The sequence below is a fragment of the Arabidopsis lyrata genome (assembly GCF_000004255.2).
Source record: "Arabidopsis lyrata subsp. lyrata unplaced genomic scaffold ARALYscaffold_158, whole genome shotgun sequence".
NCBI lineage: Eukaryota > Viridiplantae > Streptophyta > Magnoliopsida > Brassicales > Brassicaceae > Arabidopsis > Arabidopsis lyrata.
Window position 1 is genome coordinate 1 of NW_003302443.1, and position 16,071 is coordinate 16,071.

Below are 16,071 nucleotides of genomic sequence, written 5' to 3' on the forward strand. Positions count from 1 at the left end.
CCATCTTTCAGCAGTGGTTCATACAATAACCAGAAGCCAGCAGACATCAGTTCCATATTCGGTTCAAGCAAAACCGAGCAGTCCGCAATGAAACTTGCACCACCACCTTCAATAGCAATGGGAAGAGGAAGGGGGAGAGGTAGAGGTGGTACTGGCACATCTACCTCAAAGCCCAATGGTCCACAACCATCTCTATTGGATCTATTATGACCACAGTTCTCGGTGTTGGACCTGTTGGTGTTTGGTCGTTTGATGAAGAGAAGCATATACACATATGAAGATTGCGTTCTGTGCTTTGTGATGCAGAGAAAACTGTTCAGAAAAATGGAGATGTTATGTAAACATCTTCTGGGATTAGCTTTCTTCCACCATATAACTTTACTACAGCTTCAGGTTGTTTTATGTCTTCCACAAATTGTGTAAATTTTCTTACTTGCTCTCACCATTGCTTCATTCGTCATGCATTATATTTTCATGTATAAGTTTTTTTTTTTTTTTTTTTGGCAGTTCCTGGATCCTTTCATACACATGAAGTTTTGAGTTATATTTTATATGTCGAAATCTCTCCATTTGTCATTTTTAGATTCTGTTGGTAAGTTGGCCGTGCCAACCCCGTCTTACATTAAATATGGACCTGTGATACGAACATATCTCATGAATGGATTTTCACTATTTGTTTATAAACTCATGATCGTAATTCGTAAAGTCTACTAAATCTATATTTTATTGCACATAATTGAGAATTGCAGAACACAATGTATACATTTTGAAGCCAAAGACGTCTATTACATAAATAGAAAATCCAAACAAACACAAACGAGTCTATTACAAGACGTTACACAACAGTTGCTTCACAAATGCTTATTAAAGAGACTACAAGAGATGGGTTTAATGAACACTTGTAATGACTAGTTTCTTTCGACCAAACATTTCTGTGAACCACTCATGATTGTGTGAAGTGAAGATATGTCCGATCACCAATCCACATAACACACCAGGTCCATAAGCTATTGCAGCTGCTACCCAGTTGAACATTTTCTCCTCAGCCTCTGACAATTCCTCGGGTAGTTGCGATGTAGGATTCAAGGCATGAGTTTCTCCACAGATTTCTTCGAGACCGTAGAGTTTAGGGTTGTCCAAGAATGAAGAACATTTTTGCCTTTGAAACTGTGTGCCTCGTGGCACAGGACCTTGGAGAAGGTTATGGGAGAAGTTCATGTATGACAGAAAAGAGAGTTTACCAAGATCTTGAGGGATTTGACCTGACAGCTTATTACGGGATAGGTCTAACGTCTCGAGCTTTGTCAAATTTGCCAAGAAACGTGGGATATCGCTTGAGAAAGCGTTACCTGACAAATTGAGAAGGCGCAGTTCCTTCAAAAAGCCAAGGGATCTAGGGATGCTGCCATAGATTTTGTTTCCAGAAAAATCAATGGCTCTGAAGTCTTTTCGGATCCGCTCGAAGCTCATATCAACTCCTTTATTCACCATTTCCATCTCATGATAATAGCTATCAGCATATCTCCAAAACTCTGTCATGTACTCGTCCATTTCTTCCGTTAATGTGATCATTTCTTTCCAGTTGGAGAAATAGTGAGGTGGGAGAGTTCCAGTGAAGTCATTGTCTGATATATCGATGACTCTTAAACTCTGAAACCCAATAGACATGTGGTGATGATACAACGGCCCATAGAACTCGTTTGATCCGAGGTTGAGGACATGTAATGACGGTAGAGATTCCAACCATGATGGGAAATTGTCCTTGATTTTGTTGCTTTTTATATTCACAAGTTGCAGAGCTTTGCAATTGATCAAAGACTTTGGCAACTTTCCCTCCAGCTGGTTGCGACTAACGTCCATTGATACTAACTCGGTAGCTTTGGAAAATATATCTGGAAGAGTTCCACTGAAGTTGTTGCTCCCCATATTTAGCTCTTTAATAGAACCACTGAAATTCCTTATACATGAAGGAATTGAGCCGCTGAAGAGATTGTTGGACAGATCTAAAAAGCGTAACGATCTAAGCTTGCAGATCATATGAGGAAGTGGTCCTTGAAATGAATTGGAATTCAGATCCAACTCTTCTATTAGTGCTTCATATGAAGAGTTTTCAAAACTTGTGAAAATATTGTGAGAAAGCGCCACCGTACTCATTCTCCATAAGCAACCTGGTACTTCACCTTCCAAATTGTTGTTGGAAAGATCAAGATAAAGGAGGTTGACTAGCTTTGATATAGATGTAGGGATTGCCCCAGTGAAGTTGTTGTGGCTAAGATCTAAATCTTCAAGGTTGAGAAATTTAGATATGGATTCCGGGATTGGGCCATCAAGTCTGTTACGAGCAAGGGTTAGGGACTGAAGCTTATTTGATGAAGATGTATTTGCAAACTCTATAGGTCCCGTAAATTGGTTATCTGCCAGATAAACATCTTGTAACGAAGTTATCAAGAACAAAGATTTAGGGAAAGGTCCGCTAAAAGAGTTTTGAGAAGCATCAAAGTACACCAAGTTGTGGAATAGACTCATGTCAAACGGAAACGTGGATGTGAAGTTATTAGAGCTGAGGACAAATTCAGAAAGCTTGGTTAAATTGGCAAAGGAAATAGGAATATTTCCACTTAAGCTATTGTTTTCAAATGACATAGCTCTTAGTTCGTTTAGATTTCCAATGGAGGCAGGAACTTCACCTACCAATTGATTATGCATAAGTGCAAGATGTATAAGATTAGAAAGGTTTCCTAGTGAAGAAGGAATCTCTCCTGTGAGATCGTTAGACCCAAGACTAAGGTTTCTTAGATGCTTTAGATTTCCTAATGAATCTGGAATCTTACCTACCAAGATATTATCAGCTAGGCTAACAAATGTGAGACGAGAAAGGTTTCCTAGTGAAGAAGGAATCTCTCCTGTGAGATCGTTAGACTGAAGGTTAAGGTATCTTAGCTGGTTTAGATTGCCGATTGAAGCCGGAATTTCTCCTACCAATTGATTAAAGAAAAGGTTAACAAGTGTGAGATGAGAAAGGTTTCCTAGTGAAGAAGGAATCTCTCCTTTGAGATTGCAATTACTAAGGTTTAGGTGACGAAGATATTGGAGTTTAAAAAGGCTACTGTTGGTTTTCAAATAGCCGTGGAGAAAGGTGTTAGGAAGGTCGAGTGATATTACCTGACCAGATTTATCATCGCATGTGACTCCGTTCCAAAAACAACAATCAGTGCTCTTATTCCACGGACCTCTCCATGTATTCATAATTTTCAAAGAGGCATCTATCGGAAACTCGCCTCTGAATTCCAAAAGAGCATCTCTCTGGTCATGACGGCAAAAGTGGGGCGAAGAAGAAGCTAGAGAGTGTACAAGGAGGAAGAAAAAGATGATAATAATGTCAGAAACCCAATGACAATGGCTTCGGATCATCATATCTTTCTGTTTTGATTTTGTCTTGTAAGTAATGAATTGTGTGTGCTTCATTTGGTCCTCACTTTAAGAAGAAATTCCTAACTTAGCAAGTCTTGCGTCGACTCGTTTAGATTCGATTGATTTAATTACATGTGCTTGTTCATTAGAATAATAGAAATAAAATAAGTGCTTTCTGATTAGAATAAAAATAAAATAAACTTTTTTTTGCCACTTGACTTAAAGATTCACGTACACCATTGTAGACTCATTTTAGTCCTCTCTAAAAGATTATTTAAGTTTCTACCGAATTTAACCAAGGTCTACTAAATTTCCAACTTTGCATTCAACTTTCACCACAATCTAAATATAGCATCGTTCTTCACATATCCATAGACTGTGTGCATGTAAAACACTAAAACTGGTTTGAGATATCTAAAGATTTAGAAATTAGCTATACACTTTTTAATGATCAAATTAGAGCTATAAGAGAACAACTCCGCCAACAGACATTGATTTTTCGCATTGACAAGTTGTATTACAAGATCATCTTTGTCGTATCGTAATCGCATGGTTTGATTTACCAATTGATAGCTTCTGAATTGAGGGGGCCCATGAATGGGCTCATATATATGCTCATTTGTAAACTTTTAATTTACAAGATTTTATGAAGTTAAATGTTCATTCTAAGGATTCATGCATCTACACACATATACATTTACTTTGGTTTAGAAAAAGATGTTGATCCATCATAATCGAATGGTTAACTATTACATAACGTTCAGTGTACATTTTCAAGTCAAGATATATTATATATCAAATACCACTAAAGACGTTTATTACATAAGTTGGTGGTACCGTTGACCATTCCAACCCCCGTCTTGCAATTACATATAGACCTGTCAGAGCACCTCCAATGGTTGGATCCAAAAATTGGAATCCAAACAAGATTTATAATATTAATAATGGAAAATAAAAAATTTAGACACTTTGATTGCTTTTTATTTTCAGACAGTCCAATGGTAGATTCAAAAACTGAAGATACAAAAATTTTAAATTTTCAAAAAATATGTATAAGTTGTTTGTGTTACAAGTCATACACTGTAAATGATCGTGACACTTTGATTGCTTTTTATTTTCACCTAATATATGTCATGAATCATGACTGTCGCTATTTATTTATATAGTCATGATCGTAAAGTCCTCTAAGAACCAGGAAATCTATATTATGAGAATTGCAGACACAGAGTAATGTAGTATACATTTTAAAGCCAGATATATTAAATACCACCAAATACAGTACGTTTATTACAAAAACCACAAAAATAGAAAATTACAAACACAAACGAGTCTTTTGGAGAATACACCTGGAATGGAAAATTCAATACGAACATGCACAAGACGTTACACAATAATGCTTAGAGAGATTGCAAGAGATGGGCTTAACGAGCACTTGTGTTGGCTCTAAGTTTTTTTCGACCAAACTTTTCAGCGAACCATTCATGATTGTGGGAAGTGAAGATGTATCCGATCACCAAACCACAAAATACACCAGGTCCATAGGCTATTGCAGCTGCTACCCAGTTAAACATTTTTTCTTCATCCTCTAACAACTCCTCGGGTTGCTGTGATGTAGGATTCGGGACATGAGTTTCCCCACAGATATCTTCGAGACCGTAGAGTCCATGGTTGTCCAAGAATGAAGAACATCTCTGCCTTTGAAACTGCGTGCCTCTTGGCACTGGACCTTGGAGAAGGTTATGAGAGAAGTTCATGTATGACAGAAAGGAGAGTTTACCAAGATCTTGTGGGATTTGACCTGACAGCTTGTTACGTGATAGGTCTAACGTCTCGAGCTTTGTCAGATTTGCCCAGACCCGTGGGATATCGCTTGTGAAAGCGTTACCTGACAAGTTAAGAAGACGCAGTTCCTCCAAACAACCAATGGATTCAGGTATTTTCCCATATATCCTGTTTTCCGAAAAATCAATGGCTCTGAAGTCTTGTCGGATCCGCTCAAAACTCATCTCTACTCCTTTATTCACCATTTCCATGGAGCGATAAATAAGAGAAAAATTCTGGATATCTTCAATGTACTCGTGACTTCCATCGACTAATGTAATCATTTCACGCCAACTGGAAAAAAACTGAGGTGGGAGTGTTCCAGTGAAGCCATTGTTTGATATATCAATGATTCTTAAACCCTGAAACCCAATGGACATGTTGGGATGATACAACGGACCGTAGAACTCGTTTGATCGAAGGATGAGAACTTGTAAAGATGGTAGAGATCCCAACCAAGATGGAACTTATCCTTGATTTTGTTGCTTTCCACATTCACAAAATGCAGACGTTTGCTGTTGATCAAAGACTTGGGAACTTCCCTTCGAGCTGGTTGCGACTTACGTCCAAAGATTGTAAGTTGGTAGCACTGGAAATAAATCAGGATCAAGAGTTCCACTGAAGTTGTTGTTCCCAAGAATTAGCCCCGTGAGATTGAAATTCCTTAAACATAAAGGAATCGAGCCGTTGAAGAGATTGTTGGACAAATCTAAGAAGTGTAACCCTTTCAGCTTGCAGATCCAAATGGGAAATGGTCCTCGGAATGAATTGAAACTCAGATCCAACACTTGGATCAGTGTTTCCTTTGAAGATATTTTTTCAAAACTGCTAAAAGAATTGTGAGACAGCATCGCTGACGACAATCTCCACAACCAACTTGGTACTTCACCTTCCAACTTGTTGTTGGAAAAACCAAACATATGGAGGTTAACTAACTTTGACATAGACCTAGGGATTGGTCCACTGATATTGTTGTGGGCAACATCTAACACTACGAGGTTGAGAAATTTCTATATGGATTCTGGGATTGAGCCATCTAATCGGTTATGAGTAAGAATTAGATTCTGAAGCTTAGATGATGAAGATATATTAGCAAACTCTATAGGTCCTGTGAATTGGTTTCTATCCATATAAACCAATGTTAACGAAGGAATCGAGAACAAAGATTTAGGGAAAGGACCGAAAAATGAGTTTGCACTAATATCAAAAGTCACCAAGTTGTGGAAGCCACTCATGTCAGATGGAAGTGATGTGAAGTTATTAGAGAAGATTCTAAAATTGGAAAGCTTCGTTAAATTAGCAAATGAAATAGGAATACTGCCACTTAAGCTGTTACGGTCAAGTGACATGACTCTTAGTTCGTTTAGGTTTCCAATGGAAGATGGAACTTCACCTACCAAAGAATTATTCCAAAGGTCAAGATCTAAGAGAAGAGAAAGGTTTCCTAAGGAAGAAGGAATTTCTCCTATGAGATCGTTATTCCCAAGGCTAAGGTTTCTTAGTTGCTTTAGGTTGCCTATCGAATACGGAATCTCACCGACCAATCTATTGGAAGAAAGTTCAAGATTTACGAGACGAGAAAGGTTTCCTAGTGAAGAAGGAATCTCTCCGTGGAGATTGCAACCAGAAAGGTCTAGGTGGCGAAGATATTGGAGTCTAAAAAGACTACTGTTGGTTTTCAAAGAGCTGTTGAGAAGGGTGCTACTAAGGACGATTGATATTACCTGGCCAGATTTGTCATCGCACGTGACTCCCTTCCATAAACAACAGTCAATGCTCTTATTCCAAGGACTTGATTTAGACTCATGAAAGATCGGAAACTCGTCTCTGAATTTCAAAAGATTGCCCCTCTGGTCGTGGCGGCAAAAGTGGAGCGAAGGTGAAGCTAGAGAGTGTATAAGGAGGTAGAAATAGATGGTAATAATACCAGAAACCCAATAACAATGGCTTCGAGTCATTATTATATCTATCTTTTGATGAGTTTAATTGTATTGTATGTAATGAGTTATATGTGCTTCACTGATTCTCTTTAAATAGAAGAAGAGGAATTAGAAAACCCTAAGATGGGATGTGACTTATAGCTAGTCTTGCGTCAAGTTGTCGATTCAATTGATTTGTCCAAGTCTTCGTCAATCAACTTGTACCTTTTGTCTCAAATTTCCACGTAAATGCACTAAAACTATTATCAATCCTATTTTTTACGTTTACTTGTCTCAAGTTTTATTTAAGTTCTTCTGTATCCTTTTATAAAATATCGTTGCCTACTTGGCTATTATAAGGATAATTACTCCTCTGATGGGTGCAATAGAATATGATCAACTTCAGTTTTCTTTCATATTTGATATTTAGACAAATGTATTCATTCATGTAACCATTGAGAAAAAAAAACTCAGAATGTGCGCCATAAAGAATTAAATAACCAAAGAATCGCAAACTTTTGGATGTTGCATTACGCATCAAACCATCAACTTTTACCACAAGCACTTAGCCAACTTATAATCCAAAACGAAATATATCATCGTTCTTCACAGATATATATCTGAAAATTTGGTTTGAAATAAAACCAGAAGCAATAAGAGCACCCCAATCGTGAGAGGCCCAATTTGAGTTTCTAAAAAATAAAATATTATTACTTTTATAGAATTAAATTTTAGTTTTGAAAACAAGATAAACCACTCATAGAAAGACAAGTGTCTTCAAGAGTATTTATGAGATTGTAAAAGTTTTTAAATAAGAAACTATTTCTGGAGTTTCTTACTTCTCTCTCCTATTTTTCTATTTTTTTAATATTTTAATACTAAGAAACCCATCAAAATTCTCTATTGGAACTTGGAAGTGCTCAACTCCGATGTATGTAACAGGAAATCCTCATTATCCTCTACTTAATTTAAACTAGCTCAATTATTAATTCCGGTTTAGTAATAACTTTTGGTACTTTGTGTTCCCAAGTTGGACCATTGCAGAGAATCATGATTTACTTACGAATATTTTCCATAGAACAATATAGTCTCGTGAAGGAAACCAGCCAAACTCCAGAGAAAAAAAGAGACAAAACGAAAAAACAACAAAAGTCAAGAGTGTTACGCGGTTGAGGAAAACGTAAGAGAAAGATCAAACTAACACTTTTTGACCATTCGATTCATATAGTTGACTTTTTTCGATTAGTTACCTCGTTAATGGGTGACATCACTGACAGTGACATGTATGAAAGGTTTCCGTAATAACCTCTATACTATTTTACGCATATTGAGAAACATATTGTACTATGTATCACTTATTACATTGTTGTCACACGTTGGACCATTGCAGTCTTCAGAGAATCATGTTTTATGTACGTTCACCGTCTTCTTCTTCAAGGAGACAAGGACCACCGTCCTTTAAGGTGATAATTCATTTTACTATCACTTTTGCTCATGCACATGGTCCATCTTTTTTTTCCAACTAAATTTATTAAAATTAGGGTTCAAAAATTTTTTTGCAAAAAAAACATAGAAAATAACGGCCAATTATTTTTTTCAGCTCAGGATCCTTAATTTTTTTGAACCGGCCTGTTTTCATGTTGAGGTTGAGAGTTCTAGATCGGATTTATTATTCATGACACAAAAAAAAACTGTTTCAGGCAACAGACGCTGATTTATTCATCAACGAGGAAACGGACACTTGTTTCCTATCATCGTCGTGGTTGGTTTAAATTGATACTCTATAAACTATAAAACCCATTACTACCAATGGCCCATATAAGCTCATTTGGTAATTTAAAATTTACATATATTTTCGGATCCGCTCAAAGCTCATATCAACTCCTTTATCTTTATTCACTATTTCCATCTCATGATAATATCTCGCAGCATATCTCCAAAACTCTGTCATGTACTCGTCCATTTCGTCCGTTAATGTGGTCATTTCTTTCCGGTTGGAGAAATAGTAAGGTGGGAGAGACGGAGAGTTCCAGTGAAGTCATTGTCTGATATATCGATGACTCTTAAACTCTGAAACCCAACAGACATGTGGTGATGCTGGATACAACGGCCCATAGAACTCGTTTGATCCGAGGTTGAGGACAATGGACATGTAATGAATTGGTAGAGATTCCAACCATGATGGAAAAATGTCCTTGATTTTGTTGCTTTTCACATTCAAAAGTTGCAGAGCTTTGCAATTGATCAAAGACTTTGGAAACTTTCCATTCAGCTGGTTGCTACTAATTAATGTCGAATGATATTAACTTGGTAGCGTTGGAAAATATATCTGGAAGGTTTACACTGAAGTTGTTGTTCCCTAAATTTAGTTCTTTAATAGAACCACTGAAATTCCTTAGAATATGCCATGAATCATGACTGACACTATTTGTATAGTCATGATATCGTAAAGTCCTCTAAGAATCAGGAAATCTGTATTATGAAAATTGCAAACACAAATATACATTTTATAGCCAATATATATTAGGGTTTGTTGGGAATATAGTACGTTTGTGAAACATAATTGGAAAAGTAATACAGTTACTATTTACAATTACTTTTTTCCCCAGTTTGTACCTGTTGACTTATTTGTGAGCCCTCTTTTGCCACTCAAAAACTCAATTATTTACGGTTTCATGCCACTCTATATTGTACTTTTGTCGTTTCTTCTTTCTCCGGAGAAACTCATATTATTGTTGCCATTCTTAATCCATAAAAAAAATAACCTTCTCTTTTCTCTCTATCCCAGCATCAGATTCCATCATTCCTTCGATCAATATCTTCTCAACCAACAACAACCCAACTAAAGCTTTTCTTCTCTCCCTCATATTCGCCTTCACCATTAGCGGCACCGTCAAAGCATGCTCACGCACTGTCAAAGCATGCTCACAGTTTCAGCATCACACCTATCAAAATCCGCCATGGTCGATTAAAATTCCCGGAGCTCCGGTGGAGATCGCTAGATGTTTCTTTTGTTTCACGAGACAGAGAGCGAAAATCGCTTTGATTCCGATCTGCAAAGCTCGCCGCGATGAAATAAGAATCTTGAGAAGATCGAGAACGCCTTCAAAAATTGAATCGGATCCAGAAATTATCAGTTTTAGATCCATCAATTTCGATCCGGTCAACACCATCTCAATCAACGCGGCGCCGTTAACCTTAATTTCAATCGAAGAATCAAACAACCACCGGGTCATACACCCGACCCAACGCAAGAGCTTCACACTCTGTCTCCGTCATATGCAATAAAACCAAAATCCTCACCAAAATCTCTCTCGCGTTATGACCAGCGATCAAAACGCGATTCTTCTCATCTCTAGCTAATTCTCTCAAACGACAAATGGCGGCGGCGCGTGAGCGAACAGAGGCGTGAGTTCCGGAAATTGCGGAGGCTTGACTGAGAAGAGACCTAACGGAGATTGGATCTGCCGGTTGTTTCGGAGTAGGAATCCGTTCAACACTGTTAGAGCGATTATCGACACACCATTCTTGGATAAGACGGCCGAGAGTGTGGTTAGGGATGAGAGTGAGATCGGAGAGAGCGACCCGTGTGAATGGACAAGGGGGATTGCCCTTACCGATCCATGAGTCGATGTTGGTTCGGTCGTAAGTTTGCTCATAATCCCATGATTTGTTGTGTTCGTAATTAACACTAATGGCACTTATTCCGTTTGCATTTATTCAATTAGCCTATAGGTCACGAACTCTATTTATTTTCTTTTCTTTATTTTCTTTGGGTCTATAATCTTAGAAGTAAAGCTTAAGGCATCTATATTCAAGTATATATGATTTTCGGTTTCAATAAACAAATATCACAAGCAATGAAATATAAACAATATGTTTCATATCTAAATTATTTGTTAACAAAAAATTTGAAATGTATGTTCATTATTTGTCATGTATGCTAATAATTGATAGCTAATTCGATTAAGTGAGGCTTTATGCAAAGTAGAAATTTCAGAACTTTGTGTAATGATCTATCGTAATGAAGTATAATTTTGTGTTAAAAGAGTATAATTTTGTGTTAAAAGTGTTTTTTTGGATGAAAGACTATATCCATCATGTTTGTTCTGTATAAAATGTGTAATAGGCAATCTTTTGGGTTGGGATTTGCTCCTTTTTGGTTAGAGTAGACATTCATTTGAAATATGTTGGGAGATAAAATTTAGAGAAGTGTCTATTTTTTGGTTTCATATTTGTACACTTAAATATATAATTATATGTGCTCTAACTTCATTCCAGATGTATCCTTCTGTACAGTAGTTTATATCTTTTGGTTGGGATGTAATTCTTTTTGGTTAGGGTAGACATTCATTTGAAATATGTTGGGAGATAAATTTTAGAAATTGTATTGTTGGTGCACTTGAATTCTAATATATGATATTTTATTAAACTTAAAAGAATGAACTCGTTTTAAACATATGGAAGGAAATATCTGTACAGCCATTCTTCTGTACAGTGCTCTACATCTGTACAGTGGTTTATATCTGTACAGTGATTTATATCTGTACAGCCATTCTTCTGTACAGTACTCTACATCTGTACAGTGGTTTATATCTGTACAGTCATTCTTCTGTACAGTGCTCTACATCTGTACATCCATTTTTTATGTACAGTGTCTATAATATAATTTTTTTAAAAATTATCAAACAAAATGCATACCAAATGATAGAAAAAAAAATATAGATTTTTATGAATCTGATAAATTTTAAAAAAACAAAATTCACTAACGAGCATTTTAATTATGAGACATTGAAGGAATATGAGGTAATAAATAAAAGAAAAGAAAGTAAAAAAAATTCTACCTTTTGTACAGCTGTATCTTTCTGTACAGTTGTATCTTTCTGTACAGATGTATCATCCTGTACAGTGGTTTATATCTGTACAGCCATTTTTCTGTACAATGCTCTATGTCTATACAGCCATTTTTGTGTACAGTGGTATATAATATAATTTTTAAAAAAATTATCAAACAAAATGCATACCAAATGATAGAGAAAAAAATATAGATTTTTATGAATCTGATAAATTAAAAAAAACAAAATTCACTAACGAGCATTTTAATTATGAGACATTGAAGGAATATGAGATAATAAATAAAAGAAAAGAAAGTAAAAAAAATTCAGGACCCACGTTTCTCTTTCTTACCCCACTATATTTTTCTCTTAAACACACTCAAGTTCTCTATTGTAATTTCCACCCTCCCTTCCTTACCCCACTATATTTGCTATCTCACATCACGTGTATCTCACAAACAAAAGCAAACTGATGATTCTCCAATTTTGAATAGTATCTGTAGTACTACTTTCCATATTAAGTTTAAAAAACGTACTATATTGCAACTTATTCCTATATATTATAAATACCACCAAATACAATACGTTTATTACAAAACCATAAAATAGAAAATACAAACGAGTCTTTTGGAGAACACAGCCGGAAATTTCAATACAAACAGCACAAGACGTTACACAATAATGCTTAGGGAGATTGCAAGAGATAGGCTTAACGAGCACTTGTGGTGACACTGAGTTTTTTTCGACCGAACTTTTCAGCGAACCATTCATGATTATGTGAAGTGAATATGTATCCAATCACCAAACCACAAAATACACCAGGTCCATAGGCTATTGCAGCTGCTACCCAGTTAAACATTTTTTCTTCATCCTCTAACAACTCCTCGGGTTGCTGTGATGTAGGATTCGGGACATGAGTTTCCCCACAGATATCTTCGAGACCGTAGAGTCCAAGACTGTGTGCCTCGTGGCACTGGACCTTGGAGTAGGTTATGAGAGAAGTTCATGTATGACAAAAATGAAAGTTTAACAAGATCTCGTGGGATTTGACCAGACCCGTGGGATATCGCTTGTGAAAGCGTTACCGGACAAGTTAAGAAGACGCAATTCCTCCAAACAACCAATAGATTCAGGTATTTCGCCATAAATATAATTCTGTTTTCCGAAAAACCAATGGCTCTGAAATCTTGTCGGATCCGCTCAAAACTCATCTCTACTCCTTTATTCACCATTTCCATGGAGCGATAGATAAGAGAAAAATTCTGGATATCTTCAATGTACTCATAATTTCCATCGACTAATGTAATCATTTCACGCCAACTGGAAAAGAAGTGAGGTGGGAGTGTCCCAGTGAAGCCATTGTGTGATATATCGATGATTCTTAAACCCTGAAACCCGATGGACATGTTGGGATGATACAACGGACCATAGAAGTCGTTTGATCTAAGGATAAGAACTTGTAAAGATGGTAGAGATCCCAACCAAGATGGAAACTTATCCTTGATTTTGTTGCTTTCAACATTCACAAAATGCAAACCTTTGCAATTTATCAAAGACTTTGGTAACTTCCCCTCCAGCTGGTTGCGACTTATGTCCAATGATTGTAAGTTGGTAGCATTGGCAAACAAATATGGATCAAGAGTTCCACTGAAGTTGTTGTTCCCAAGAATTAACCCCGTAAGATCGAAATTCCTTAAACATGAAGGAATCGAGCCGTTGAAGAGATTGTTGGACAAATCTAAGAATTGTAACCCTTTCAGCTTGCTGCAGATCCAAAGCGGAAATGGTTCTTGGAATGAATTCGAACTCAGATCCAACACTTGGATCAATGTTTCTTTTGAAGATATTTTTTCAAAACTGCTGAAAGAATTGTGAGAAAGCATAGCTGACGACAATTTCCACAACCAACTTGGTACTTCACCTTCCAACTTGTTGTTGGAAAAACCAAACATACGAAGGCTAACTAACTTTGACATAGACCTAGGGATTGGTCCACTGATATTGTTGTGGGCAATATCTAACACTACGAGGTTGAGAAATTTCTATATGGATTCTGGGATTGAGCCATCTAATCGGTTATGAGTAAGAATTAGATTCTGAAGCTTAGATGATGAAGATGTATTAGCAAACTCTATAGGTCCTGTGAATTGGTTTCTATCCATATAAACCAATGTTAACGAAGGAATTGAGAACAAAGATTTAGGGAAAGGCCCGAAAAATGAGTTTGCACTAATATCAAAAGTCACCAAGTTTTGGAAGACACTCATGTCAGATGGAAGTGATGTGAATTAAAGAAGATGCTAAAATCGGAAAGCTTCGTTAAATTAGCAAATGAAATAGGAATGCTGCCACTTAAGCTGTTACGGTCAAGTGACATGACTCTTAGTTCGTTTAGGTTTCCGATGGAAGATGGAACTTCACCTACCAAATGATTACTCCAAAGGTCAAGATCTAAGAGAAGAGAAAGGTTTCCTATGGAAGAAGGAATTTCTCCTATGAGATCGTTATCTCCAAGGCTAAGGTTTCTTAGATTCTTTAGGTTGCCTATTGAATCCGGAATCGCACCGACCAATCTATTAGAAGAAAGTTCAAGATTTACCAGACGAGAAAGGTTTCCTAGTGAAGAAGGAATCTCTCCTATGAGATTGCAACTAGAAAGGTCTAGGTGACGAAGATATTGGAGTTTAAAAAGGCTACTGTTAGTTTTCAAAGAGTTGTTGAGAAGGGTGTTATGAAGGTTGAGTGATATCACCTGGCCAGATTTATCATCGCACTTGACACCCTCCCAAAAACAACAATCAGTGCTCTCATTCCACGGACTTGATTTAGCCTCAAAGATCGGAAACTCGTCTCTGAATTTCAAAAGACCGTTCCTTTGGTCGTGGCGGCAAAAGTGGAGCAAAGGAAAAGCTAGAGAGTGTATAAGGAGGGAGAAATAGATGGTAATAATACAAGAAACCCAATAACAATGGCTTCGAGTCATCATATCTATCTTTGGAGCTAGTTTGTGTTGTAAGTAATGGGTTAATTGTGCTTCACTGGTTCTCTTTAAAAAGAAGTTAAGAAGAGGAATTAGAAAACCCTAAGTTGGTATGTGACATAGCTAGTCTTGCCTCAAGTTGTCGGTTGATTTGTCGAAGTGCAATGGAATGTGATCAACTCCAGATTTTCTTGCACTAACTGATTCAATTCTTCTAAAATATTTCGTACGTTTACTAGTCTCAAATTTTATTAACTTCTGTAACATTTTTTAAAAAATCATTATTATCGTTGGCTTTATAGATTCTTTCGTATGATTGACTCTATTAGAAAAATAAAATAAAATATGTGATGGACTCTGTTAAAACTCCTCTGATGAGTGCAATGGAATGTGATCAACTTCAGATTTTCTTTCAGATATTTAGACAAATGTATTCATGTAACCAAGAAAAAAAAAAATATGCGCCATCAAGATTTAAATAACCAAAGAATCACGAACTTTTCGATGTTGTATTCCGCATCAAACCATCAACTTTTACCACAAGCTTAGCCAACTTTATAATCCAAAACGAAATATATCATCGTTCTTCACAAAACCCTAGGTAGACTATGTCCATCTGGAAATTTGGTTTGAGATAAAACCAGAAGCAAGAGGAACAACTCCGATGAAATTTATAGGAAATTCTCACTATCCTCTACTTTAAACCATCTCAATAATTAATTCCGAGTACTAGTAATTACTTTTGGTACTTTATGGCCAGATACTCACATGTTGGACCCAGTGCCGGCCCGGTAAATTTGGGTGCCATAAGCAAAATTAAACCCCATAAAAAAAATATATTTTAAATTAGATTTTTACCATTAAAAAGAATATTGTAGTTGTCTCTAAACGCCCACAATATTTTTAAAAGGCCCTATAAAAATTATTGTTTATAAGAAAACTTAACAAATTTTTAGATAAAAATGCTCTCAAGTTTTGAGGCCCAAATCGGTGGCTTCAGTAGCTTGTCCTCTGCGCCGGCCCTGGTATTTGGACCATTGCAGAATATCATGATTTTTTTGTATTTTTTTTTTAGAAAATCATGATTTACGTACGTACGAGCCTT

The 16,071-nt window shown here is 36.6% G+C and overlaps 1 protein-coding gene and 3 pseudogenes across 1 annotated transcript; all 4 read right to left on the minus strand.

Moving 5' to 3' along the window:
* Positions 1 to 483: 483 nt before the first annotated feature.
* LOC9298876 (receptor-like protein 12) lies at positions 484 to 3,914 on the minus strand. Its single transcript, XM_021017212.1, has 2 exons — positions 2,365 to 3,914; positions 484 to 2,190 (listed from the first exon to the last, which is right to left on the minus strand). The coding sequence occupies exons 1-2, from the start codon at positions 3,463 to 3,465 to the stop codon at positions 889 to 891; spliced, it is 2,403 nt and encodes an 800-aa protein (XP_020872871.1). The 5' UTR covers positions 3,466 to 3,914; the 3' UTR covers positions 484 to 888.
* Positions 3,915 to 4,649: 735 nt separating this feature from the next.
* LOC110226251 lies at positions 4,650 to 7,423 on the minus strand (annotated as a pseudogene).
* A 2,642-nt stretch (positions 7,424 to 10,065) lies between these two features.
* LOC9298875 lies at positions 10,066 to 10,868 on the minus strand (annotated as a pseudogene).
* Positions 10,869 to 12,552: 1,684 nt separating this feature from the next.
* LOC110226254 lies at positions 12,553 to 15,719 on the minus strand (annotated as a pseudogene).
* Between the last annotated feature and the right edge of the window lie 352 nt (positions 15,720 to 16,071).

Bases quoted from the DNA above. Each gene is read 5' to 3' on its own strand.
- LOC9298876 (XM_021017212.1), bottom strand. From the start codon at position 3,465: ATGAAGCACACACAATTCATTACTTACAAGACAAAATCAAAACAGAAA. The intron at 2,191-2,364 runs AAGCTTCAGTCC...CTTTCCAACAAC, and splicing joins CAAATACATCTTCATCAAAT to AATTTGGAAGGTGAAGTACC.